Consider the following 23,234-nt stretch of genomic DNA (forward strand, 5'->3'; position numbering starts at 1 on the left):
AGAGGTGAGATGAAATGTGTCAGGATCTGAGGGGCTTTCCACTTCAGCTGCACAATTTCCAGGTGGAAACCCTGACCTGAGAAGACAGTTTACTACATTTGCACCTGAGATTTCATAATCTAGTTGTTAAAATGTGTGTTCTTTAAAATTAACTTGTTATTTATTGTAAAGGCTTATTGTATAAGTTTCTCCTACCATTTAGTAGGTGTGATAGGTCACGCTAACCCACCAGAGAGAATCTCATCATTATGGGTTTCATTAGAGATTTTAAATGTCCAGTGATGGTCTTAAAAGTAGTTCATCATCATTTTGGGAAATATGCTTATGTGCTTTGTGATACCTTTGACCACTGGACTGACCACTGCGATTATTTGCCCCAAGCAGCCAATGTACCAATTGTACATTAGCTGTAAGCTAGCTGGTAATGGACTGACCGTGTCTCTGGGAGAGTGTCTGTATGTAAGCACTTTGACCGAACTCAGAAACCTGGAAGCTCCAGTTCTTTCCATTATTTCCCTCCAGTCTCTTTCCTTTTTCCTCTCGTCTCGTCGTACATTTATGAACCAGATTCATAAAGCTCATAAAGTTTAAACGTTTCACGTCATGAAACGCGTCAATTTGCACATACCATGCTAATTTGTGTCTATTTACGTCTTTCCATTGACTTTATAAATGCATTAAATATGAAGATAGAGCCAGCAGCCCTTTAGCTTAGCTTAGCTTAGCGCAAAGACCAGAAACAGGGGGAAACAGCTAGCTTGGCTCTGTCCAAATGTAAAAAACCCACCCAACAACACCTGTAAAGCTCAGTAATTAACATAATGTGTCTGGTTTGTTTTATCATATAAAAACAGAAGTGTAAAAATGACAGTTTGTGGTTTTATACAATTTCTTTGTTGCCTGACTGGCTGGCTGCAACTTCATATTATCTGTACAGACAAATTAGATATAACTTGTGTTTATTAGTGAGTTTTACAGGTGCTGGTAGGTGGATTTTGTTATCTTTGGACAGAGCCAGGCTAGCTGTTTCCCCCTATTTCCAGTCTTTATGCTAAGCTAAGCTAACTGGCTGCTGGCTGTAGCTTCATATTAAAAGTACAGACATGAGAGTGGTATCAGTCTTCTCATCTAACTCTTGGCAAAAACAAAAATAAAACAAAAACAAAAATAATTTTCAAAAGTAATACATGAAAAGATAAAGACATTCAGTTCAAATTATCTTTAGTACTTGGTCTAGAACGACTGGTCTTCCAAAAAAAGGGAATTCTCAATCACCACATTTAAATAGGCCTAATCCAAAACCTATAGTTGTCATGTATATTTGTACACAGCCTACCGGTGTGGAGTTTCGTCGGCGCTGGCGCTGGGTGATGTCCGGCGTGCTGGCGGAGGAGACCCTCCAGCGCTCGGCGGTGTTCTGGTGCGGGCGGTGGTGGGAGGAGGCGTTCAGCGGGCTGGCAGAGGCTGAACGGGAGCAGTGGTGAGAGTCTGAGTGGCACATAAACATGCAGAGAGCGGCAGCAGGGCCGAGGTCAGGGCCCCCACTCACACCATGCAGGGTGGTAAAAAAAAAAACACACAATACACATGACATGCTACAAGACAATGAATCAAATCTAGCTGACAAATTAAACAATGATAGCAACTACTGTTTTATTGTTTTTAAATAATACTATTGATTTCACTTGCAGGGATAACTATCTTTTATTGTTATCCATTAGAGGCACATCTGCTCACCAACGTACACTGTTATTCTTTACTGCAGCAATCATCCTGTTTCCCCTCAGGTCAGGGATCAACTTGATGACAATTTTTATGTTTTATTAATCATTGAAGTCACTTAGAAAGGAAACATACTTAACACTTGTGGTTCCAGCTTCTCAAATGTTCCATTTTATTATTGTAAATTTAATATCTTTGGGTTTTGGGGCTGTTGTTTAGACAAAATAAGCCCTTTAAAGATAAATGTGGTGTGTATTTTTTACAACTTATGACCTTTTTAGACTAAATGATTAAGCAAACAAAAAAAAAACTTGATAATGCAGATAATTGTTGAGAAATCAACCTACCACAAGGTCTAGTTCCACTTTTTCTGAGCATTTAAGGACCTCAGTTGGAAATTTGAACATCTATGATTTCATGATAATTAGGAAAACTCCATGGGCTGATGAAGATGGCATGATGTGATTGAAATCTCCAGAGAAGCTATTAAAAGGACCTTGTGATGAGATTGTTTTCTCTATCTCTCTATCTTCAACCAAACCAAATAGCATCACAGGGTTGCATATCAAAATGCATAGAAACATAGATGAGAGAGGGGAAAAGACTAAGGCTGAAACAAGATATTTATAAAGAAAGAATGTCAATAAATTTGCTGCTTCCAGATTCTTAAATGTAAAGTTTTGCTGCTTTTCTCTGTTTTATGTCATTGTAAATTGATGTTTATAGGGGTTAATAGGGTTGTTTGGTACAATATAAGCCTTCTAGAAAACTGCAGTGTGCTTTTTCACTGCTTACTGACATGTTTAGACTAACCTATTAATTGATTAACTGAAATAAAAGCCAGATAACAGCCAGATTTTATGTATAAAAACACAGAAAGAGCAAGAAAGAGGGAAAAAGAGAAAGACTGAAACAAAGCAAGAAGAGATATATTTATATTTTCTGGGCCAAACAAGCTCTTTTCCTCTCTCAAAATGTCCATAAAAATGAGCTTAAGGGGTCCAAACAGAGGATTTCTCCTTCCCTGCACACTGCAGTAATAATGTGCAGAAAGAGGAGGATGGGCGCACTGAACACACACGGGTCTGGAGGGGGTTTCACACTCACGAGAGTCGCTGTTGTTGAGGAGGGTGGCGGCGCTGCGACTGCGAGCCAGGAAGGACAGCGTAGGCGTCATGAGCCGCTCCACGATCTTGCTCTCCCACGGGCTCAGACGCAGGCTGCGGGCTGACACAAAAGGGCGCTGTCAGTGTCGGGTTACCGTCAGAGTGAACTTCACACACGTGAACGTACAGTTAGATCCTCGTCTTTCACACACAAATTCACCTTCATATCTCCTGCACACACACACACACACACACACGTACACTGTTGTAAAAACACACTCAACACTGCAGGAGGTGTACCGCTCCTCAATGATGATACTGCAGCACATCCTCTCTTCCCTCACACACACACACACACACACACACACACACACACACACAAACACACACACACACAAACACACACAAACACTGACCACCATGTCTCCATCTGAAACAGAGTGGAGTTTTTGCATTCACGTGCTGTTGGAAAAACTGGAAATTCATCCTCACATGAACATCATTCAACGTAGGACGATGAAGTCTGAGGAACTTTTATCATCTCTGTTTCTGAGTTTTCAAAAAAAAATCTAGTTTGGTCTTTGTGAGCAGTAAATAAACACTCGTGTCATGTGTTTATTTAGTCAGACAAACCCTCTTAACCTCTGAAAAACAAGAGGCAGCATGTGTCTTCTCAGTTGGATATTTCTGACAAAATTGCACATGAATAAAATGCTAAAATTGCCCCAGACTGTACAGATTTTTCCACCAGCACGTGAATGCACACTTAATTTCTTAGAAACTGCTTTAGAAGCATAAATGATCTCGTTAGTTGATCCATCAGGAGGTGGAGCCGAAGAACTGCAGTTTTTCAGGAGTAAACTAACTGCAGCTACAGCTTATAGTCCTAAATAATGCAAATAACAATTGTTTTTGTGAAGCTATCTAGTTTACATACAGTAGTAATTAACTTGCTATAGGCTGGTAGTGGTGGTTTGACCATGAAAAGGTTGGATGACTTGGTGCTTTTGAGTGGGATCATTTTCATGAGAAGAGTCCATTTGAACAATCCACTGATGCTGTATTTGCGAATACATATGTTTTCTATTAGTTTGGCTCATGAGATGTGATGAAGTTACTTACATACTGATGTTTTATGACACTGAAATGCAAAAAACACAAAATAATCCACCATTTTTGTACAGGGAACATTGCAATATCCATTTTTTTATTGTCCTCTAATGACAACTTGAACCACTTGAACATTAAAGACCTCACATGCTTACAATGAAGTGTTTGTCAGATCGTCTTGGGATCTGAAACCATCTTTCCAACATCAACTATTTTTATAACTTTCCAAACAATTCGCACTGACTTTACACAGCTATAGGCCAGGTGTGCAAATAAGGTAGGAATTTAACTTCTTCTTCTTCATCTTTCAAGATCAATTTTTCATTTTACACACTACTTTTTCATGTAAGTGCAACACCATGAATGTAGACTCTTAAACTCACTTTAACCTTTCAGATGTTGACAGTTTGTTTAAAACATACCGAACCCTTAAGCATAATGTGCTCTTGACTTATCATATAAAAAAACCTCAAGTTCTGTTTGAGGCCAACAAGATCAAACTGGTTCTTTAGCTCCACCCATTGAGGTTTTACTCATCCAGTGTGGTTATTACTAAACTCCAGTCTGCCAGTCAGACACACTCTGACTCAAAGATACTGAAACTCAAACACAAAGATGAATGACTGAAACTTTTGCCTACGTGTTACATACAGTACCAGACATTAGACAACAACACACAGAGGAGCAAACCCGAGTTAATTCTCATTACTTACCACTCAAAAACACATCAGGCAAAAACCCAGTAACGCTCAACCTCACTCAAACCCAATGCAGCGCTAAGGCCTGTCAGTTTCTGGTGAGTTGAGCATTAGTACCATTTGTCCTATAAGCAAGACAAACCTACTCTGACCTCAACACCATTCTGCTAGTATGTGTTTACTGTTATTGAGTGTCATGTGATGAAGATTCAGCACATATGACGTCCGACAACAGCAAAATATATAATCCAATGCATTGTAATGACGGGTGGGGAAAAAAAACGAAGAACACATACACCATTAAATCATACTCTCATGAGCAAAGCAAACGTCATGTCGGAGAATAAAGTTGTTTTTTAGTCAGTAGACGCCATCTTTGATTCCTGCAGAATCAAATCAAGTCTGTTAGAAACTATAGATGCCTGTGTGAGATTTATATAAAGCACTGAGCAAATACTAGAGAACCCCCCAAAGGGAATAAGGACAGAAAGAGAAAAGTAAATGATGCTATTTGAGAGCTCAGACTATGAAACTCTTCAGAAGGAATATCATATAGAAGCTCCGACTTCTTCAACAGTAGCTGAAACATAGAAACAAATACTGCAGTGCAGCATTTTCTGTAGTCCAGAAGCACCTGGATCATATTAATAGTAACTATTTAATCATCCATTTCTGCTACTTCTTCCACTAGGATTATTTAACAGCTATAGTAACTTGTAGCTCTGACTTTAAAGGAACGCTTTGACCTTTTGGAAAGTACACTTTGCTTTCTTGCCAAGAGTTACATGAGAAGATAGATACCATACTCATGTGAGAGTGGTATCAATCTTCTCCTCTAACTCTTGGCAAGAGAGTCAATAAGTTTATTTCCCAAAACATATAATTAGCTTTGAAATATGATCTGTTTTTTTACAGTTTAAACTACCCCTACAGTAGATAAAGTAGCTGAAATGAGCTGAACCTCGACAATCTAAATCATTAAATACTTGTTATGCATCAGTAATAATAATCTAAAACATAAGATATTTGGCGCCATAATGAGTATTTTTTTACTTTTGACACTAAAACACATTTTTGTTATAATACTCAGTAAATAGTCAGATGAATCAGTATAAGCAATCTATTAATAATAATATATCAGATTATTTTTCTGTACTTTTACTTTTGATATTTTCAATATATTTCGATGGTAATACTTCTATACTTTTATTTAAGTAAAATGTGTAAATTTGAGTGAATTACTTGTAACATAGTATTTTTACATTGCTACTTTTATTTAAGTCAAAGAGCAGTATACTTCCTCCACCACTGCTTGGAGACTTGACATTGTTAAGTTTTATGTTTGAGCCTTTGAAAGCGTCTTACTGAGTAGCTTCTTGTAGATTTAGTTTCCCTTTTGAATTCTACATACAACAGAAAACACGTAACGCGCAGGAGACAAAGACATACGGATAGACACAATGTGTGTGCACATGTACTTTTATATTAACTTTATATATATTTTATTTTAGCTAAAGCATGAGATCTAACGTGCTAAGACAGCTAGTCCAGTTAGTTGTGTTGATTTCCTGTTTCAACAACTGATAAGATGCCTTGCAAAGATCTTTCTTTCTTTCTCTCTTTCTTTTTTTTTTGCAGGGAAGTAATGAGAGCAGAGACATGTGTACTGACAACTGCAGCTTCTTGTCAATGCTGCATTGTTGTGTAATTCAAGCATCACTCTGTTGACATACACAGAGGTATGTACGAACACATAACACACATACGCATGATAATAGTGCAATCACAACAGCACTGCCAGGAATGACACGAGGTGCGAGTTTTTGTTTGTGAAATCACTCTTTCTTTCATAGACTGGCTTTTCTTATATAACAGCTGATGCAGTCACCTTCGCGGATCGTTTTCACAACATGTTTTATGATTAACTGATAACCAGACTATGTTCTGTTGCTAGGCAACAGTGGTTTCTCTCCTCCTCTTCTTTCTCCAATACGGCAAGAGGAGGCTGCGCTGAGCTGCTGCCTGGTGATCGACTTTTCACCTAGAGGTAGATTGATGCCTGGATCTATAAACGCCACCGCTCTGACATCACTACCCCCCTCAATACTATTACGGGTACACTGTGCAGAACATCTCCCAAGGCCAGAAACACTACCTGGCTCTGGCTCTGCAGAAATATGATTCAGCTCTGAATTGTCCTTTTATGTGCCTGCAGTATCGGAGCATCTGTATTAGTGATGATCAAGCACGAAATCTAAACCGCTATTGTGGCAGCGGGGGAGCCGAGAGCCGAACTGCTGATTGCACTGTGGGTGATACGATCTGTAATGACACATGTTATGAGGCGAGACAAATCTGAGATGGAGACAGCGCTGCTTATGTACTTGTGACAAATCAGGAGTCTGATGAAATGAGTCTGACATAACAAGTTAATTTAAATATTTGTCCTATTACAGCAGCATGTTGCTGCCACAGTGACTTAAAAGACTGTCGCTCAGTTTCTTGTTATAGCATAAAAATGTTCTTGTTTAACTTTAATCCTGTCATACTATAAAAATATGTGTTTTATGTTATTATGACACATTTTATCATTACTAAATGCCACATTATTCTGTTTTTACGATAACCATTTCTTGTAACAATGACATCAATATCAATATCTTGTTATATCACAAAACTTTCCAGTTAAAACAACATATTTGTGTGCGTTGCTATGTTGCTTCTATGGAGTCGGTTGGTCCACCACTGGTCAAGACTTTTAATTTAATGCTAATATCAAGTCAAAATGTTTATTTGTCGAAAACTTTGGTTAACATATACATATGACTTAATATTTGCAAAATTAATGGCATTCCCATCAGCTGTGTTTAGTGCTAATTAGCAAAAAACAGCATGCTAACATGCTAAACTGAGATGGTGAACATGCTAAACATTCTACCGTATATAGTTAATACTACACATTTTAAAAATATACATTATACCATCTGCATGTTAGCATGCTAACATTAGCATTTAGCTCAAAGCACCATGATTCCGCACAGCCTCACAGAGCTGCTAGCATGGCTGTGGACACTTAGCGTTGTTTGTTATAACAACACACCAACTTCTCATCTAACTCTCGGTGAGACGCGCATCTGTCAAATCAAACTGTTCCATTAAGATGTTATCTACAAAACTTACAATTAATTTAGAAATTTGATCAATTTTAAAGGATTAAACTACCACAACTGTTTATAAGGTAGTTGAAATGAGCTCAGCCTCGACTAGCTACAACTTTAAATACCTCCAACCCATTAATGCATCAATAATCAAATATATATTTGGCACCATTTTTACTTTTGACACTAAAATACATTTTTATGATAAAACTTACTTAGTAGTTATAACCAGATACAACAATAAAATTCTAATATGCTAATAAGCGTCATAGAGATGCTAGCATGACTGTAGACACTTAGCACTTAGCATAGTTTGTTACAAGAACTCACTATTATGCTATGAGAAAAGTCTCTTGTTTTAATGAGATACATTGATTTTGTGTAAATATATGGAAATGTTTGGTGATATAAAAATATATATTGAGATTATAACAATTAATGTTTCTTGCAAAAAAAAAACAACAACAAGAAAATTTGCCCCAGTAACATAACAAATATCTCATAATGTGGAAAGGATCGCATTAAAACGAGAAACTTTTCACGTTGTAACAAGAAACTGAGTAAATACTTGTTTTGTCATGGTGGCAGCAATACGCTGCTGTAAATATACAGTATAACCAAGCAAGAGAGACTTAACATCTATAGAACTAGACTGTAAATTTACTTAAAATAATACATAAAACCAAAAAAAATTATACAATGCATGTGCTTTAAGTTGCTCTACTTGATTCATTTGCAACAGTCACACTATAATATCCACCACCACCACACCAAACCACCAACAGTAAAGTGGGAGGGGGACAACCAAAAAAAAAAGGTGCCGTGACCGATGAAACACACGTACCAAAATATATATCACAAAATATGACTCGGTGATGTCGAGGTGAAGGGAGGCTGATCAAAAATGCAAAGGAAGACTTAAATCAATGACAACCACCAACTGAAAAACCAAATTAAAACACCACGATGCATACGAGACCGAGAGCGTGATAAGAGTGGGGGGGGAGTAGGTGGTAAATGACCAGTCACCAAGCACAGGCAGGCAGGCAGGCCACCAGAGACGACAGTTATAATAATAAAAGAAAACCAAAAACCAGATTAGGGTAACAGGAAGGAGGGGGGGAAGGCGGAAGGGGATGAATAGGAAGGGAAGGGAAGGGAGCAGGAAGCCTGGTGGACATTGACGTCGGGTCGTCCTTACTTCTGTTGGGGGAGTTCCAGAGCGTGGCAGAGGACTTGGACAGCCTGTTGTTAATGACAGGGTCCACCTGTCTCGGCAAGTTGACCGTGGAGGCCGAGCATCTGCCTGCACCGGAGAGAACGCAACAGACAACAACTGTTCACAAGGCGGCCGGGGTGCGGGCGGGCCCCCCCCCCCCTGACTGGCAAAAGCTGTGGAGTGATAAGAGACGGGGGGCTGCCGACTCCCTCTGCCTGGATCACACAGTTGTCAACGGCTCCTGGAGGAGAGCCGGGACTCACCATTCTCTGAGGTCAAACTGGCTTCTCTTAGTAAGATTAATCTGAATTCAGACTTTGGGGGGAGACGGGGAGGAAATTTGAGGAAAGTATGGGAAGGGTGTGGTATAGTTAGAAATCACATTTGGGGGAGGGTTTTCTCTTTTTTTTTCTGCTGCAAGAAATCAGAAATCATAAAATATCACACACACACTCACGTTCTCTCACATACATTCAGGATCTTTCACACCTTGCAGAAGAGAAACTCGTCTTGACCTCAGTGTCACAGTTTTTGAAAAGAGGCAGTTGAGTCACATGTTTGTGTCGGTCTGCGTGCAGGACAGGACAGAGTTCAGTCTGAATAGAGGAAATTACCTCACAGGTCTCTGATAAAAACACAACGCCTCGCCGTTCACACTGATAATCTAATGAAACATATTCCTGACAACTACCTTTCTGCCTCTGTTATCAGTTAAACGGAGAAAACTGGTGCTCAAAACCAATTTTTGCTCCAAAAAAAACAGAAACATTCACTGAAGAATTACAAGTGCTAACATCATATATTACTGTGTAGGTCATTTGCCTTCTGGTTCCCCACCCTCATGACACCAAACCCTTCAGGATCTATTTCCTTGAATTGCATCAGTGGGACGAGTGAGTCACATTCTGTAAAGCATTGCTCAACACAAAGACTACAGTGAGGATATGATATATATTTGTATATCTAATCGTTTCTGGCTTCTATGAGAGTCCGAGTCATTGCGGTTCATCTAAAACTCACTTTCTCTACGGGAGGTCTGGTTGAGTCCTCCCGCCCAGGACCACCTCTGCTGACGGATCTCGGCCCACGTCTTCTTTGTCGACCGCTTGATAGCTGCTTCGTATCGCTCCTGGAGGACCAAAAAAATGAGTCAAGTCTTTGCACATATTCACACTAATAACAGTTTATTTGATAGTTTAAATTTTGACAGTTAGGGAAATACACAAATTTGCTTTCTTGCCGCGAGTTGCATGAGAATATCAATACCACTTTCATGTCTGTACCGTAAATATGAAGCTGGAGTTGTTGTGAGAAGATTAAAGGGATAGGAAAGAAAATAAAAACATAATTTTTGTTTTCTAATATTGGCTTCTTTTTTGTGAAATACTGGATACTTTTTAAAGATTCTTACAGATTCTTTAAAAATATGTTTATTTGATTTCTTTCCAAGAGTTACATGAGAAGATTGATACCACTCTCAATGCAGTAAGTATGGAGCAAGAGCCAGGAGGCCGTTATCTTAGCTTAGGGCTTAGGGCATAAACACTGGAAGCAGGGGAAACTGCTGGTCTGGCTCTGTCCAAAATTTAGAAATACACTTATCAGCACCTCTAAAGCTTTCGAGCTACTTTGTGTAAGTATTTCTTGACAACAACAATTAATTTGTCCTCCCAGTACTTCTGTGCAGCGTCTCTGCTGTTTGTCTGGCAACTTCACTTTTTGATGACAACACTGTTAGATACAGCAAATAATGTTTTATACATTTCGGTTCAAGTATGGGTTAAACAAACAACTTTATAGAGTGACAGGCTAGTTTCCACTCTTCATGCTAAGCTAAGCTAATAGCCTGCCAGCTCCGGCTTCCTATAGGTGCGTATGAGATTGATATCAACCATCTTATCTAACTCTCTCAGCAAGAAAGCCAATATACAAATATATAAAAATCTGAGGGTAAATCTGTCTTTGGTAGAGTCAAAGAGGAGGCACCGTTTCATTTTAATAGTTCACAAACAAGAAAGGTTAGGAACTACTGCTTACAAATAATCTGCATTTATGACCACTGAAAAATTGGCCTTGAGCAGCCAATACTTGGCATCATGACTGTTATTCAAGATGGGACAAAATCCCTGTTACGCAGGCAATTTTCCAGTGGTCATAAGTGTTGGACTTACATAAATACTGGCGAAGGGTTGATTTTTCCACTCTGACTTGAATTATACTGTAGATTTTGCAGAACAGGACATTTCTGTGACTGGCACTACAAAAAAAAATCTGTATTTATGAATATTTGGCCTCAGACAAGAGACACTGAATTAAAACCACATTAGCTCAGTATTAATGATTAAAGTCAGTCTTGCAGGGTGTAAATATTCTTTGTTGTTCCTTGCCTGCAGAGCCTGAACAGACAAACCTTAAATTTGCCTCTCATGCATCAGTCTCACCTTGTTCTTTTCTAGTTTCTGTCTCTGTTTCTCCTCCAGCAGGGCTCGGCGTTTCTCAGCTTTCAGCCTCTGCTCCTCCAGCTTCCTTCTGCGATCCTCCAGCTGGCTCTCCCTCAGACGCCTCGCCTTCTCCTCCTTCTCCAACCACTGGGCCTTCTTCGCCGCTGAGGGGTCACCACAGAGAGTGAAGTTAAAATTCAGGTAGGATAAAGAGAGAGAAATAAACATGATGAGCTGTCTGAAATATTTTCTTTCAATCTCACGTTCCTCTGTTAGCAAGTTAGCTATTGTAGCCAAGATGTTTCACCTGTTTTCTTTCTGATTTCTTTCCCAAACATTATCCTAATTATAACCTTTTTTATATGACACATTTCATGAACAATGTTTAGAAAGAGCTTAGCAACACTAAGAGTCTACAGCCACGCTAGCTGCTCTGTGAGGGTGTATTTAGGTATAGCAGTGCTAAATGCAAACGTCAACATGCTAACATGCTCACAATGACAATGTTTACCTGATGGATGTTTAGGAGGTGTAATGTTTACCCTATATCTTTAATCTGGGGCTCTACTGGAATATCTTTGCATGATTTACACTTCCAAAAACTCGTTATTTATCTTATACTGGCTCTATATGCAGCCCCTCAGTTCAGCCTCTGTCTGAAACAGGCCGTTTTAGCCCCCCCCCCCTCCCTGATGAGCCCACTCTGTTCTGATTGGCCAGCTCTTGGAAGCTGCCGGCTCTGGAGTCTACGTCAAAAAACAAACAAACCATGAAACAAACTAAAGTAGTAGGATGACAACTTCTCATATACATCCATACATGTTCAAGCTAAAATCCAATCCAAAATATGAGAGTGGACAACACAAACAACACACAGAAAAAACCTTAGCAAAAGGAAAAACTTAGCAACAAAGGCTACAGAACAGATAGCCGTTTATGGGCATGCATGACAAGCTAACGTAGGCTCACCGACAAGGTAGAAAAAAGCCACAAAATAAGTGTTCAGAGCAGGTTGAAGCCCTGGCTTTTGACTTGCAGGGAGCACATTCTAAATACATTAACCACCAAGAATGTCTGTACCAAATTTGTACTAAAATCCATCCAATAGTTGTTAAGATATTTCAGTCTTGACCAAAGCTTTGGACGACAGAAAGACAACTGCCATCACTAAAGCCAAGCCGCTAGCAAAGGTTATTAAAAGAAACAACAAAAAAACACATAAAAGCCAGTCTGTGTGTTACATAGTAATTCAAAAGTTTGATATTTTTGCCCAGATTTTCTCCTTACATAGGTTATTCCAAAGTCAATTCCTCAAATTGTAAGAGTGTATAATCACTTAAAGCTCCTGATAGGCTTCTACCACTGACACAAGAACAGAATGGGTGAAACAGATGGAAGACAATGTGTTCATTACACTATAATCCCCATAACAATAAATAAGCAGAAGTTTCCCGCTGTGTTTTACAGCACCCCTCCAGGAGACGCCAGTTTTCTTTACACATACGCTGCTGTGGCTCATTTCTCTGGGGTAACAATTAAACAGCAATCAATCCTCTTAAATTATACTGGCATGACGTTGGACAGAGTTGAATTGGTGAGGGTGGGTTACATGCAGGATCCAACTAAAAAAATGGCATGAAATGTCTTGATATTACTTGATATTAGTGAGTTAGACAGCATTAGAAATACTTAGTGGATTGAGTTCTGCAAAAGGGTTTTACAGTGTTATGCGAGGCATGATTTGTATTTAGTTCAGTATTCTGCGGCTCATCTTCACTAATGAGCCAAAGAGGCACACACAAGTCTTTGCACCATTGACAATGACAAAGCCTTCTCTGCTCCTCCATAGATCCGATTCCTGAGAAAAAAAATCTTAGTATGTCTGTAATTCACAGCAGAATTGAAAAATATGTTGGGTTCATGCTTGTGAGAGTGCTTTTCACTTTTTCATTTATTTCTACAAAACATGAGGTGCACAGCTGCTGTTACACAACAACCAGGCTTCAAAATGTGTTGAGAAATATTTGTTGTTTAGGGATAAACATACAGTAAACATTATGTTTTTTTGACCTATATACACAAGCGTCACATGCGTACTGTTTTTCAACTAATTGCATGGTCCATGTGGAAAAAAAGCCTTAACATTGTACCATGTAATTACACACAGAAGCAGACTGCAGGAAACTAAACTTATCTCAGAGCAACTGAAGCCCAGTAAACCTTGGATATTATCGATAAAAAGGCCCCAGAATTCCCCTTTAACTGTGCAGCATGACCACATTATTGATGCTAATGAAAGTAGTAATTAAATCTAATCTGTCTGAGAGGCCTGGTCTCAGTTCATGGTAATGACTGCTCATTTTTCACGCCAAGCGCCCTGGGCTCCATGAGACGTCTCTGCAGGAAAACGCCCACTGAGCCCTGCTCTGATTGGCTGTTCACATATTGGCCTGAGTCCACAGGGAGAAGCCCAGTGTTTGAAAACGAAATATAGTCCTTCATGTATTTGGACTAGCACACTATTTTCATTGGAGGAAGCTTTATTCTGCAGCCACAAGGTCAAAACCATGATTACGGGTATGGAATATGCACGCTGGGTGGGAATGCAGAAGAACATAAAGTAAAGGAAAGTAGATTTAAAGTAAGTTAAATTTAAATTTAAATGAGCAGAAACATTTAAGTCAAAAGTGAAACTGCTGAGAGTTCACGAGGTTCGTAAATATCCACCGAATTACGTCAGAAAAAAAAAACAACATGATCGATTCACGGAGGGAAGAAAGGCCGCAACTGTTCAGGCCGGAGCAGAGGAGAAATGGAAGGAATTGGGATTCCCATCACAAGTTTGATTATTCCCAAATGGTATGACTGCTTGCTGCGAACGCTGATGGTTTTTAGTGAAGCGCCTTACCTTGCAGCTGAGTTTGCTGTTCTGAAAGCCATGCAAGGAGAAACAATAAGAGACGTCAATAACCGTCAGTCACTCACAGCAGAGAGACAAAAGAAAGACGGAGGTTGTTAAGAATAGAATAAGATGATGGCATGCATCATGTTGGTTACAATAAATTCACGCTTCATGCATCACCAGTTTTTTTTTAGGAAAATCGAATTCCTTAAGAGTTAAAACTCAACCAAACTGTTGTCATGTCAACACCGTTTTATCGTTTCTTACCGATATATCTGGCTCTTTCCTCCCTCCTCTCCTTGGCAAGTTTCTGTCGTTGCTCTGAGCTTATCACATCTGTGAGGGAAAAGAGAAAATGTAAAGCATTTGGTTAATGTGTTTTTCCCCCACAGCATTATATTTATTAACATTTTCAAACCTTCAACCATGAGGAGCTAACATATATTCATATCTAGTATGGACTGGATGGCAGTCTAATAAAAAAATAGAAATTCTATGCAAATTTTTGTATTATTCACCCCACTTAAAATCACATTTATGATATACAAATAATGTATTTGCATATTTACTACAAAGAGCACTGCCCTTTACTGTCTTGGCTATAAATAGTAATAAATGTAGATTAAATGATGCCCTGATAAGAGCCTGCAGTCTTCGTCTCAGGCTGCAGGTACAACCTCCAACAATCAGAGGAAACAGTAGCTGCCTCTATGTAGCCTGAGTGGTGAAACACAAAGAAAAGTCCTTAAGCATTTGCTGCTGCTTATAAAGATTAACTCACTGTGAGTGACCAGTAAAACAATTTTATCAGCTCCTATCCTCTCTCATCTGGATTTTAGCAGCTGGACAGTAAAAAGACTGTTGAGATAATGTTTTCTGAGTAAATTAAACGGACAATTTAAAAGTTTGGGGGATAAAAACACAAGATTTTGGAAAGTGAGGGTGACATTACACCCTTCTTCAAATCTTCAAACATCACAAAACAAAACTGGACTCATCTTCATTATATCTGGGTGGAGGCAGGAATTTCAGCGACAAAATCTCGAAACGTGGGAAAACAAAACTATCTGCAAAACGCAGCATGGTTTCATTTTGTTGTTATTTGTCTGAACTGAGTCTTTGAACGTGTTACAGCTGTGTAAAATAGACACAGATGAAGTACTGATGTGAAATGCCAGAGGAAGTTTAATTCAGATTTTTGGGATTTATTCACTGATTCAGTTTCAAGGTCAACACAGCTCCACCTCTTCCTACGCCGTCGATGTTCAACGCACTGTAACTGCGGTGTACAGCTGCTTTTCAGCCGTTCTCATCTGCAGAGATAATCAGCATGAATCCAGATACACTGTGAGAGACGCAGTGGCATGACACAAGGATTTGTGTAGCTCTCTTTTCCAGCCTTAAAACCGGCTGTGAAAAGCCACGACTGAAGAAGCCTGTACACGCCGTTGAAAACCGGCACCCCTGGGGTGCTCGCTGAGCCCGTCTCCTTTTGTGGTTCGTCTTCGTGCTATGTAATATGTATGCCGCGCATTCTCAACCAATGGCAGAGGGCCCTGCAGCACTTCAGCCCCATCTCCATGGCAACCTGACTTTACTCCCTCCCTCCCCACCTTGAGAGAGTTTCCTACATGGCTTTACTCTGGCTGGCTGATACGCAGACGCTATGAAGTGCAGAGAAAAATAAATCTGACGGGCCTGGAGGTCCTGTCCCACTGAGACGTCACTTAATGGACCAGTCCCTCCCCCACCGACCCTCCATCAGTCCTGCTCCACTCTATACACCCTGTCTCCCCCATAGCTAATGACAATTTGGCTTTCGGCCACCACCATCTGTCTGGCGGGAATGACTCAATGTACACTGAAACTTCCATCAGGAGAAAAAGTGTGAAAATCATGAATGAATCCTATTAAGTTTTACACGTGTGCTGTGCAGGCTTTGTCTTTGAAGCAAGGTCAAAGAACACAAGTAGAAGAGGATGAAAAATACCCCCATTAATGAGCAGTATTCCTTTTCATCCCTTTTAATGTGCTTTTGTGAAGTGGTTTAACATTTTTCACACATGCTGGACTGCGGTGATTCATACAGACGCAGCTGAACGATAAACAAGAACCAGGTTTCAGTCAGAAAACGAATGAGCCTGCAGCCTCACACAGCGAGCAGCAGTCGGAGAAAATGCTAATTCAACATTTTGCACTTCATCAAAAAAATTAAAACATCCATTAAGTTAAAATACTAAGCAGCTTGGGGGTAAAAAAAAAATAGACCAGCTTGTAACAGAAATAAGAGTGAAATTGCTCCAAACTCTTCTGCTGCCAATTTCCAACAGCTGGAAAAAAGTTTAAACAATTTGTAGCACTAACCTCTGTTTATTTGCATCATAAAAAATCCAACCTATCATTGTGACTCGTTGACAATTTTTTAAAATATTTACGCTACGCTTTGCCATAATTATCCTTTTATACTTAGAACCCAGCGTCCTATCTGATTACTACATATGATCTGTGATCCCTGTGCTTTTAACTGAGGCACAACATTACTTTATCTTGGGCTTAAACACTTTCCTACTGATTAAATATTACAAAAATGTAGCTTATTATTTCCTATATTAAAAAAATAGCTGCTGAAAAAATTACTTCACTTCTAAATAGATAACCTCTTAGCTGGGGCGCCCCAGTGGACTGATGATTAAGGCGTATACAACATAATCGCAACGTCCACGGCTTGACTTCCGGCTGCAGGACCCTTGTTGCATGTCATAGCCCAATCTCTTTCTCCCTGTGTTTCCTGTCTCCGCTGACTGTCAAATAAAGGCAAAAAAACAAGACTTCCTTGCTGCCAACTTCCCAACACGTCGACAAAGTGGAGGCTCAAAGGCTATTAAAACTGTACACACATGTTTGTGTGCTGGCACTTCAGATCCAATTAAGGAAAATCTTAATTCTACAACATACAACGATACTTTGGACATGAATGTGCTTTAAGCTATATAGCAACAGCACAACAATACAGTTGCAAAGTGGGAATAATGTGACTAAAAGTTGGGGCTCTTCTGAGGCATTAAACTCTCTGAGTTAAACCATCAATATAACAGATGAACAACAGCGTTAAAAGACTGTGTGCATAAAAGCTTCGGGGTGTAAGTTCCTGTATGACTTCCAATGTGCATTTCAGCCAAAAACATCAAATCACTGAGCTTAAAACTCCATCGTTTGTGCTGCTAACAGAGAGCAAAAACTAAAGATTATGGTGTAAAACAGATTTACAATCAATTCTCTTCTAACTAGCTTCTTCTCCATAGCAAAGGTGGCTGAGACTTATGGGTATTGTAGTGTTTTTAGCCGTCCACCACGCCAAAATAAAGGACAAAACATCAGAAACATAGTAGTTTTCTCAGAAACATAGTTGAAATAAGTGAAACTGGTGGTCACAACATAAACCTAAAGGATTGTTACATTACCCTCTATGCGCCCTGTGCACAAAGAGAGATCCTTAAAGAAATGGTTTTCCCAGTTTGGTGTGGAAGAGCTTGACTGGCCTGCACAGAGCTCTGACCTCAACCCCATTCAACACCTTTGGGATGAATTTGAACACCGACTGCAAGCCAAGCTTAGCCGAGGTCACTGATGCTCTTGTTAAACGGGAGCAAATCTCTTCTAGTAGAGTGGAGGCTGTTCCAGAAGAAGATTAATGCCCCACACTGAGATGTTCAACAATGATAAATATGATTGTACATGACCGGAAAAGCAATAAAATCAGTAATAATGCACAGAATTGATGTAACTTGGATATGACAGTTCACTGCATGGTCCCTTCCAACTAAAGCAGGATTTATTCTTGTGTTAATATAACATATATTGTAGAAACAAAAGATACATCGCTCATAAATCTACCTTTCTTGGGCTGCGGGTTGCTGGGAGTGCCGGGGGTGGATGGCCTGGCTTCTGTCTTGGAGGAGGCATCTGTCTCGGTGGGGGTTTCTGTTTTGGGGCAGGAGTCTGTTTTGGGAGAGAGGTCTGTGAAGGCTGAGTCGTCTGGAGTCAGAAGGTCCTTCTCCAAGGATTTGTCCCCATTCGGGATGGACTGAGACTCCGTCTGCAAGGGCAGAGCTGAGGACGAGAAGGACAAATCGATTAATATCAAGATATCACTGTCAAGATTTAGAATTTACATTTATCTTCTTGGTGCTGATGCTTTTTTATAATACGTTACATCTTGCCACCATCAGTGTGGCGACGCTTCCAGTAAAAGCGACTGACTTTCTTTCCCCTGCTGACACACTTTCAATATAAACCTGGGAAACCCTCGGTGGCTTAATTAACACAACACTCCAGCCTCATTAGAAATCATTAACATCTCTTTCACACGCAATTCACACACGTCAGTCGATTCCCAGCAAGACGCTACACTTCCCCCCCACTTTACGTCTCTGAAGGTTTCAGTCTTGCAGAGGAAACCTCCCGTCGGCACCGTTAAACACTCCAGCAGCAGGTGAGACGCACACCGTGGGAATAAATCTCAGTTCGCTTTTAAGGCGTCAAAGCAACAGTGAAACAAGGATGGAAAGACACATTGAGGAAGAAAACATTGCAGATTGCTGTGTAAGCCTATTTTAACTTGCCTCCGTAAAAAGAAGATGTGCTTACACAGTGATTATCATGGGGATAATTAATGCTAGATTGCCTTAATTATTCCCAGAGAGCAACAGACACTGATCCATAGTTCTCTCGACTTCACCGTGGGGTACAATATGCTCATCTGGGCCTCCAGAGCAGTGTGTGGAAAAATACATTGGATAATTGTATTTTTTAAAACTGCTTTTGGTTGAATTTTCCATGTTATGTACAAAAGAAAACATAAACACACACAGAAAAATATATTACAGAATATTTCTACCCTCTGAAACGCACCCATCCCTCCCCATCAGGCTGCAACAATATAGACGTTTAATTATAAATGATAAGAATTACAATATAAAAAGATATAAATTACTTATATACATAGAATATACAGTAAGTTGATACAACTCATTCACAGGATGTTAAATACCTGCATTAAAGGGCACTACTAGTCACTCACAAGTTTTATAGGATGTAAAGGTGTCCAGATTTTCCTAAAATTATCAGATTTTCCTCTTACAGTAAATTTCTAGTTTTAAATGAAACATGACGTCTTTCAACCACCTGGTTTTGGATTTTCACGACAGGATAAGACGACTAACAGGTGAAGTAAATGCAGCAGCACTGGAAATGTTCTGTAGTATCCTGCTTTCACACTAATGTTGTTTTTTTAAGTAAAAATACTGAACATTTGCTGGTTTCAGCTTCTAAAATGAAAGTTTTATATCATTGCAAACTTAATATCTTTGGGTTTTAGACTGCTGGTCAGACAAAAAACATCAAAACAAGTCATAAAGATTTTTCGAAAAGCTTGTATATATCTGACTTCGTTTCTCAAAACCAAACAAACATAGATGTCTCATGTCAGCCTGTCGTTCAAGGTACTTTAATCCAAGTGTAATGAATATTATATTAAATTGTCAATGCATGTCAGTATTTTTACGACCAACTGTACAGTCATACAACCGTCTCGAGTTGTCTGATGACGTGATTGATGTGATCGTGATCATAAACATGTGATGAATGTTTCTCATCTCGACCGTGTAATATGAACACAGCATAAGATCTTCTCTGAGTGGTAAAAGTCCACATCTTTCAGACTCCACCCTTTGATATAAATACCAGTACCATAAAAACCCACTTCAGATCGCTCAAGTGTCGTCTCTTAATACATTTTACAAGATCTGACACAGCTAACTAATCTAGAAAATAATTGGCAGATTAATTAATAATAAAAATAATCATTAATTGCAGCCTTACATTTAATACATTCATATGAAGCTCCACAAGTTCACTTACAAACTTCCTAACATGAGCACCATTCATGGCTCCACAAAGATCCGGTCATGAGGCCAGACTTCCTGACCTCTGACCCCCATGAAGGGTGACAAAGAGGCCGCAAAAAGCCACAAAACACATCCTGTTTTAATCCCTGCTCTGACTTTGTTTTCACACTCGGTTGCCCTGCTGATACTGTCACTGAGCTCAGCTGCTTGTCCGAGTTCCTCCCCTCTTCCCTTCTTCTCTCTGGTTGTGGCACTGGAGAAGAAGTCTGTGACAAACTGTACAGAGTGACGGGGGGGGAGGAGACGGGGGGACATGCAGTGAGAAGGAGCAGGAAGGAGGAGAGGGAACAATTTGTGCACTTCTACAAGGACATGTGGAGAGTGAGAAGAGAGATTCATCGAGAAAGGAGAGTTTGAGGACAGTGAGAGAGTGGAAAAAAATGTGCAGAGGGCTGTTTTTGTAATGACAGAGGAGAGAAAAAAAAAGGGGTGTGTAGGATTTAAAAAGACAAAAAAAAAAAAAAGGAGCAGAGATAAAGACAGAAGCAGCTCGGCACAGAGCGGGAGAAATAATGAGACAGGAGCTGAGAGATAGTGAGGTAGGAAGGTGAGAGTCTGGAGGCTGGAGGCCAGCTCTCCTCTCAAGTCTGCCAACAATGGGCAGATGGAGCGTGACGCTCTCCTCAGGCCCATCCAAACGCTCACCGAACCACATAAATCACAGATTAACACTGGGCTTCTCTCCAGCTACCCCCACTGTACTTCAACACAGAGCTTAATGCACAGGCTGCACTATAGAATACTAATGGAGGAATAATTGGATGTGAATTAGAGCCCCGTGTGTTTAGAAGAAAACTGTAAGGAAAAAGATGCAGGATCATGTCCAAACAGGATGGCACCGCTTTTACCTGATGTTGAAAAAAGGATTAGGATTTGGCAAAAAAGAGGATTGCAGTGCTCCTCCTTTCTTGAGAAGATTACTCGTTCAACAAGTGCGGCTGACTTTGTGAATTTGATCAGTTTACCAGCCTTATATGGCTGCAAGAGGCACAGTGGGCCTAAAGAAGGAATGATTACGACGACTGAGATCCCTGCAATTCCTAGACTTCAAAATATACTTGGAGGGGGGGGGGGACTGTTGCTAAAGGATTGGCAATTCAAGCCAGACGCAAGTGACGATGATAAAAGCGCTACACAAAGTAAAAGACTGCAACTACATCCAAAAAACGTGACACGAAACCAGACAAGTAAAATCTAGAGAGTAAGAGATTTAAGCTGAAACAACATGCTGCACACAGGAAGAGGAAACAATCATGCACTCCACATACTTTCTTAGGTGTGGTAAGAGAGGTGAAGCAGCCCATTTGTTGACTTTGTTGAGACAAAAAAGCACTTTATTCTAACGTGTCAGCCCCCTGAAAAAATAATAAGACAGTGTGCAGCAGTGCTGTCTGTTTACTCAGTCAACCAGGGAAGAGAATTACTAGAAAGTGTGGAAAAAACCTATTTTTCTCTCTTACATACTGTATCCTCGAAGTACTTCTGCCTAATATGATCACTGTAGGGCTGCAGGACTCTTGTCAGGTCATATGTTCCAGTTTTTGCTCATGATTGTTTATAAAAATCTCAGAAAGTACGGTGGATCATCACCAAATATCTCGGATGTGAAGCGTGAATGTAAACCAGGTGCCACTGTGACTGTGCAGAACAAAGGCCGACCGCAGCGGAGGACGACATCCCTCATTTGACTCTGGTTTATGCCGCAGAGTTAAATCTAACTAGTTATTACCGTAAGCGCAGCAAGGGTGTGGTTGTTGTGTGTGTTTTCTTACATCTAAACAGCACTGAAACAGAGGAGGAATGATAGGAGTTTTGTTAAAGCGAGCAAAGAGCAAATAGCATATTCTACCTTCTGTATGTATGTATATAATGTAACTTACCCGTTCAATATTTATTTATTGCACTCTTTGCATTCTTCCACAACTTTTGCATGACTTTTATCCTTTTTTACAGTTTACAGAAACTGTTTAACTTGCATGTAGAAATTGCATGTTGTCGCCCATTTGTTGTTTCTATATGTATGTATCTATTCTTGCTTGTACATAATAGTCATATGTTTATGTTTACTTATGTTTGTTCAGCTTTGTCGTCCTCCTGTTGGCTTTATGTCCACGTGTATCTTCTTGAACTTGCACACTGAGAGCCACAAGAAACCAGAGTCAAATTCCTTGTATGCGTAAACACACCAATACCAATAAAGCTACTTCTTGATTCAGATTTCCCCTGTCATAAATTAAATGTTGAATTCATGAGCGATAAAACACACCGCCTGCTTAATTTAATACACTTCAGGGCTTTACTTGGTCTGGTATGACCATTAGCTTGCGGTGGGTAATGTTAGCTAATGTTAGCCGACTTTAAACAGATACTGCTGAGTTGGTTTCACTGACTTTATGATTCATGTCTCACTTATGCTACTGTTAAACTATGTACGTATATAGCATTTATTAGCATTTAGCATCCTGTAATTTGCTGGTCAGCAAAAGTTGCATAGTCTCACTTTAATTGGTGGACGAAGGAGAACAGAAACAAAACATAAGTAAGCAATGTGAATTATAAATATTCCTAACGACTGAAATGCAGATGTTTCAAAGCTACAATGAAGAGCTTTATGTTTATGTCACATATGGCTGTCAATCACATTTATTAGTCTACATGTTTTATATCTTATAACAACAGTTATGCTTCATTCAACAGTCATTTTAGGTGAAATTTAATGCCAACATTTTGCAATTGCTTCCAATTTATGAGCAACTTGTGAAAATATAATACTGTATGTGATGTTGTCTGAATTTAAATATGCAGCCTGAATATCAATAGACATGTTTTCACTGGTGTCCCTGCAACAGCAATAAAATCCATACAGTCCTGCAGGGAAACATGTTCCAGTCAACAAGTGCGTCGAATCACAC

General features: G+C 39.7%; 1 protein-coding gene across 4 annotated transcripts in view; it reads right to left on the minus strand.

Moving 5' to 3' along the window:
• LOC137198624 (MAP7 domain-containing protein 1-like) overlaps window positions 1–23,234 on the minus strand; it is a 47,209-nt gene that overhangs the window by 8,732 nt on the left and 15,243 nt on the right. Inside the window, exons 2-8 of one of the 4 annotated variants that reach the window (XM_067612481.1) lie at window positions 18,251–18,466; window positions 14,624–14,692; window positions 11,455–11,618; window positions 10,034–10,142; window positions 8,996–9,100; window positions 2,830–2,949; window positions 1,337–1,464 (exon numbers count right to left, since the gene is read on the minus strand). In XM_067612481.1, the coding sequence (XP_067468582.1) occupies window positions 1,337–1,464; window positions 2,830–2,949; window positions 8,996–9,100; window positions 10,034–10,142; window positions 11,455–11,618; window positions 14,624–14,692; window positions 18,251–18,466 (911 nt within the window). Of the gene's footprint in view, window positions 1–1,336; window positions 1,489–2,829; window positions 2,950–8,995; window positions 9,101–10,033; window positions 10,143–11,454; window positions 11,619–14,623; window positions 14,693–18,250; window positions 18,467–23,234 lie in introns of all 4 variants that reach the window. The other 3 variants (XM_067612480.1, XM_067612482.1, XM_067612483.1) reach the window with 3 other exon arrangements.

The sequence above is a fragment of the Thunnus thynnus genome, chromosome 15 (genome assembly GCF_963924715.1).
Source record: "Thunnus thynnus chromosome 15, fThuThy2.1, whole genome shotgun sequence".
Lineage (NCBI taxonomy): Eukaryota > Metazoa > Chordata > Actinopteri > Scombriformes > Scombridae > Thunnus > Thunnus thynnus.